This window comes from Triticum dicoccoides, chromosome 3A (assembly GCF_002162155.2).
Source record: "Triticum dicoccoides isolate Atlit2015 ecotype Zavitan chromosome 3A, WEW_v2.0, whole genome shotgun sequence".
Lineage (NCBI taxonomy): Eukaryota > Viridiplantae > Streptophyta > Magnoliopsida > Poales > Poaceae > Triticum > Triticum dicoccoides.
In genome coordinates this window covers 629,093,927-629,099,736 of record NC_041384.1, presented here as the reverse complement: position 1 = coordinate 629,099,736, position 5,810 = coordinate 629,093,927, and the positions used below count along the sequence as shown (strand labels likewise).

General features: G+C 49.6%; 1 protein-coding gene across 1 annotated transcript; it reads left to right on the top strand.

Moving 5' to 3' along the window:
- Positions 1-4,121: 4,121 nt before the first annotated feature.
- On the top strand, positions 4,122-5,128 carry LOC119272371 (glutathione transferase GST 23-like). Its single transcript, XM_037553875.1, has 2 exons — positions 4,122-4,357; positions 4,654-5,128. The coding sequence occupies exons 1-2, from the start codon at positions 4,122-4,124 to the stop codon at positions 5,126-5,128; spliced, it is 711 nt and encodes a 236-aa protein (XP_037409772.1).
- Positions 5,129-5,810: the final 682 nt, after the last annotated feature.

The window sequence follows — 5,810 nt, the reverse complement described above, 5'->3', positions numbered from 1 at the left end:
TATCATGTTCACTGTCCGCACTTGTGGGGGGAACCTCTTCTGTCCTCCGGTGTTCGGCTACCGGGGCTCCTCCTCGTCATCGCTATGTGACCCCTTATCTTTGTTTTCGGCATTTAACTTGCCGGCCTGCTTGAACACCCAACAATCCCTGTTGGTATGGTTGGCTGGCTTGTCGGGGGTGTCGTGTATTTGACACGAGCGGTCGAGTATACGGTCCAAACTGAACAGGCCCGGAGTGCTTATTTTGAATGGCTTTTTCCGCTGACCGGGTTTAGAGCCTTTGAATCCGGCATTGACTGTCGTATCCTCGATATTATCATTGTTGATGCGGCGCTTGTGTTTGTTGTGACGTGACCTGCCATTGCCATCCTTGGTATCCGAAGTACCATGGTCCTTTGATATATTATTGTTGCGTACCAGCCAGCTGTCTTCTCCCGCGCAAAAGCGGGTCATGAGTGTCGTGAGGGCTGCCATAGATTTCAGCTTTTCCTGGCCAAGGTGTCGGGCGAGCCACTCGTCGCGGATGTTGTGCTTAAAAGCTGTTAGGGCCTCTGCATCCGGACAGTCGACGATTTGATTTTTCTTTGTCAGGAACCGTGTCTAGAATTGCCTGGCCGATTCCTCTGGCTACTGAATTATGTGGCTCAAGTCATCGGCATCTGGTGGTCGCACATAAGTGCCCTGGAAGTTGTCGAGGAATGCGGCTTCCAGATCTTTCCAACAGCCAATGGATTCTGCTGGCAGGCTGTTGAGCCAATGCCGAGCTGGTCCTTTGAGTTTGAGTGGGAGGTATTTGATGGCGTGTAGATCGTCACCGCGGGCCATGTGGATGTGGAGGAGGAAGTCCTTGATCCATACCGCAGGATCTGTTGTGCCATCGTATGATTCGATATTTACGGGTTTGAAACCCTCTGGGATTTGGTGATCCATTACTTCATCTGTGAAGCATAGGGGGTGTGAAGCGCCTCTGTACTGGGCTATATCGCGACGCAGCTCAAATGAGTCTTGTCCGCTGTGTTCGGCCCGTCCGGATTTACTTTTACTGTATCCGGCGTGACAGTTATCGTCTCGCATAGTGGCGCGCCCTCGTGATCCGTAGATTGATCTTGCGTGTTTTGCTTTGTCCTCCAATACGTCTCGCAGGTCTGGCGTATTTCTCCATGCCTTGAGATTTTTATTTGAGTGGCGTCGGGGTGCGGGCAGAGCTTTTGACTGGAATGCCTTTTTGTCGCGGCCACGAGGTAGCCGATCAGCCACGTCATACTCTGGAGATGTAGGTTTTGATGCTTCCTCCTCCACTCGGGGTAGCAACCTGCGCTTTGGGCAACTCTTGGAGGGGCGTTCGAGTTTATATTCCTCGGCCGCAAGGACTTCAGTCCATCTGTCAGGTAGCAAATCTTGATCAGCTTGAATCTGCTGCTGCTTTTTCTTAAGCCTATTTGCCGTGGCTATAAGCCGGCGCTTGAAGCGCTCTTATTCGACGGGATCCTCAGGCATGACGAATTCATCATCGTCGAGGCTTGCCTCGTCTTCGGAGGGAGGCATGTAATTATCATCCTCCGCCTCTCCATCTGCCGCTCACTCGGGAGGGCTGGCTTCTCCATCCTCCTGCCCTAAATCTTGCTGGAGGGGATTGTTGTCGTGTTCGGCATTGTCCGGAGTGCTATTATCTCCCATGTCGGTGTCATCGCTTTTGCTTTGGCGAGACTTACAGCGGCGCCGCTGACGTCGGTGCTTGGGTTGCTTCTTGGAGGGGTCATCCTTCGCTGTCTCGTCGCCATTGCCTTCTTTGGGTGTGTCCACCATATATATGTCATGTGACGAGGTGGCTGTCCAGTGCCCTGTGGGCAGTGGTTCTTGTTCACCTCCTGCATCGTCGTCCATGCTGTCGATGTCTTCGGAGTCGAAGTCGAGCATGTTGGTCAAATCGTCGACAGTGGCTACTAAGTGGGTGGTGGGTGGGCGACGAATTTCTTCGTCATCCGCATCCCAATCCTGCCGGACATAGTTCGGACAGGACTCTCCTGACAATGAGAGAGACCTTAATGAGTTCAGTATGTCGCCAAAGGGCGAGTGCTGAAAAATATCCGCGGAGGTAAACTCCATGATCGGCACCCAGTCGGATTCAATAGGCACGGGAGCAGGCGGTTCGGAGTCCGTGGCCGGGGAAGGATCCAGCAGCTTGGCATCACGGCTCTCGTGAAGGGTAAGGTCGATACTCGGCTCGATAGCCGCTGAGGATACGACCTTCATGGCGGGGTCTACCCACCCGTCCATGGATGGCGCAACTAGCTCCGAATTGAGGGTCGGAGCGGTTGCCGACGCGATCTCCTGAACACTGTCTGATGGCAGAGCTAAATCATGCTCATCGTGACCGTGTGGCGCACTAGGCAGGGGCTCGAATCCGTCGAAGATCAAGTCTTTGCGGATATCGACCGTGTAGTTTAAACTTCCAAACCTGACCTGGTGTCCAGGGGCGTAACTCTCGATCTGCTCCAGATGGCCAAGCGAGTTGGCCCGTAGTGCGAAGCCGCCGAATACAAAGATCTGTCCGGGGAGAAAAGTCTCACCCTGAACTGCATCGATATCGATGATTGAAGGAGCCATCAAGCCTAATGATGACGACACAGAGGAACTCTCAATGAAAGCACCAATGTCGGTGTCAAAACCGGCGGATCTTGGCTAGGAGGCCCCGAACTGTGCGTCTAAGGCGGATGGTAACAGGAGGCAGGGGACACGATGTTTTACCCAGGTTCGGGCCCTCTTGATGGAGGTAAAACCCTACGTCCTGCTTGATTATTCTTGATAATATGAGTAGTACAAGAGTTGATCTACCACGAGATAGGAGAGGCAAAACCCTAGAAGCTAGCCTATGGTATGATTGTATGTTGTCCTACGGACTAAAACCTTCCGGTTTATATAGACAACAGAGGGGGCTAGGGTTACACAAGGTCGGTTACAAAGAAGGAGATATATGTATCCGTATTGCCTAGCTTGACTTCCACGCCAAGTAGAATTCCATCCGAACACGAGACGAAGTCTTCAATCTCGTATCTTCATAGTCCAACAGTCCGGCCGAAGGATATAGTCCGGCTGTCCGAAGACCCCTTAATTCAGGACTCCCTCACCTCCTGTCTCCGTCGTGCTCAGCCAAGCGATCCAACACCTCCGCCCGCCTCGACCGTGGCCGGCCATGGCCGCCACCACCACAACCTCCTACAACTGCCGGGACGTCTCCTTCACGCCACAAGCTCTGGTGCAATAAAAAGAAAAGGTTTCTGCAACATGAGTTTTACAACAATATGACCTCTGTTACAACATGGGAAGGCAACGCTCAGCCGCTCGATGACGCCAGATTTGGCGGCTCGCGACCCGGCCGGTCTTCATAGCACGCCCCTTAGAACTTTGGTCATGACTATTGATGCTTAGGCTATATGGATCGACAAGGAATTGAGACGTCACGTCAGAGAGCGTTTACACTACAAACCAAGAGTCCAAGACATGCAGGCAGTGGGTAAACAGACTTGAGCAAGACAACGAGAACCAGAGACATTACCTTTGGCATCAGCATCTCCATCACTGCAAACTTCAGCAAACTCTCGTCTTCAACGCATGAATGAATAAAATAGAGTACCTGCCCCATGAATCATGATCCCATCGCCACCAAGTGCCCAACGTAATGTACTCCCTCCAGTCCTTTTTACTCTGCACATTGGTTTTGCCGAAAGTCAAACTTTATTAAGTTTAACCAAATTTATATTAAAAATTATTAGCATCTATATTATCTAATAAATATAATATGAAAATATATTTCAAGATGAATCTAATAATATTGGTGTTGTTATGTGAATGTCTATAATTTTTTATATAAACTTGATCAAAGTTGGATGAAATTGACTTCGGACAAACCTAATATAAAAGGTAAAAAGAACCTGAGGGAGTAATTCCGCATGCTACCAAAGTTGACTGTCGACTTGGTCTTGTCAGTAGAAAATTGAGTGTTCGACAAGCCAGAAACTCAACATATATTGTGCCCTCATCTGGTAGACACCACACCTGCCATAATTTCAGCCGTGTTGCTTGTGAGTTGTGAGCTCGCCACACAAACGAGAGAAGCAAAGATGAGCGAGCCGGTGCCGGTGAGGCTGCTGGGCTCCTTCGGGAGCCCGTTCACGCACCGTGCCGAGGCGGCACTCAGGCTGAAGGGGGTGCCTTACGAGTTCATCCAGGAGGACCTCCGCAGCAAAAGCGAGCTGCTGCTCCGGCACAACCCCGTGCACAAGAAGGTACCCCTGCTCCTCCACGGCGACGACGACGACGACATCCGCGCCGTCGCCGAGTCGCTCGTCATCGTCGAGTACGTCGCATGGTTTTCACTTTCAGTGAGATTTCGGTGAAATTCACTGAATTTCAGTAATTTCAGCAGACGCTGAAATATTACGTTTCGGCCAAAATATTTCAGCAATTTCATTATAGCACTACAATTCCAATATTTTTCAAAATATTTTTTAATATTTTTAAATTTTTTAATTGAATTCAAGTGAATATTTCGGTCATTTGACTGAAATGAAAACTGAAATCACTGAAATTCACTGAATTTCAGTGATTTCGATTGGTGCTGAAATTTTTCTGAAACTGAAATTGAAAACCATGGTACGTCGATGAGGCCTTCGAGGGCCCGCCGCTCCTGCCGGCCGACCCGCTCGCCCGCGCCGCCTCCCGCTTCTGGGCGCAGTTCGCCTCCGACAAGTGCTCGAGGACGCTGTTCAAGGCGCTGTGGACGCCGGAGGGCGAGACGCGGAGGGGGTTCGTGGAGGAGGCCAAGAAGAACCTGGCGCTCATGGAGGCGCAGCTGGAGGGGAGGCGCTTCTTCGGAGGCGACTCCATAGGGCTGCTCGACATCGCCGCCAGCGGGCTCGCCTGGCTCCCCGTGCTGGAGGAGGTCGCCGGCGTGGAAACTAGCATGATCCGCGAGGAGGATTACCCTGCCTTGTGCCGGTGGCGCGGGGAGTACGCCTCCGACGAGGCCGTGATGAAGTGCTTGCCGAGCAGGGACGAGATGGTCGCCTACTACGCGGCCATGAAGGACCGCTTCGTGCTCCATGCCAAGTCAATGCACAAGAAATAAGACCAAAATTGTACGTACCGAAAATTGTTGCGTGTGTGGTGAGTTATGACCCAAAACTTTCCATGTAAACAAATTATTTTCTTAACACAGGTCAATCAAAGTCGCTCACAATGTAAAAAAATATTTAGCCGTTACAACAACTTGGACCAACGATCCCCCCAAAAAAAACTTTGACCAACGCTCAGTTTACCAAAGCACATCTATATGTGCTCTAAATATCGTACATCTAAATTCTTTGTCACTGATTTTACGTTAGGACCATCTAGTTTGATTGAGTCACTTAAATGTGTAATAACAAAGGCACATCTACAGTTCAAAAAGAAAAACAAAGGCATATCTAGATTTGCCCTAAACAAACTCTTACTGTAACTATATGTGGATTGTCTGATGCAAAACTGGTAAAGATGAAAAAAATTGGTACGTGTCATCAATTTTGTATCTTGTACATTACGTATTGCTGAACAAATTCTTGTTAAAATAAACAGATTTGTTAATTCTCATCTAGAAAAGAAATAACAAGAATTAATGCACTACTGGTGTTTCAAATTGGCATGTATGATCATTTTGGTGTCTACAGTTGTGGTATACAGAAAAGTGGCGCATGGACTTAACTTTCGTGTGCAATAATGCCTTCGTCATTCAAACTTTAATTGTGCTTCCATAGCATTGTATTTCTGTTCGC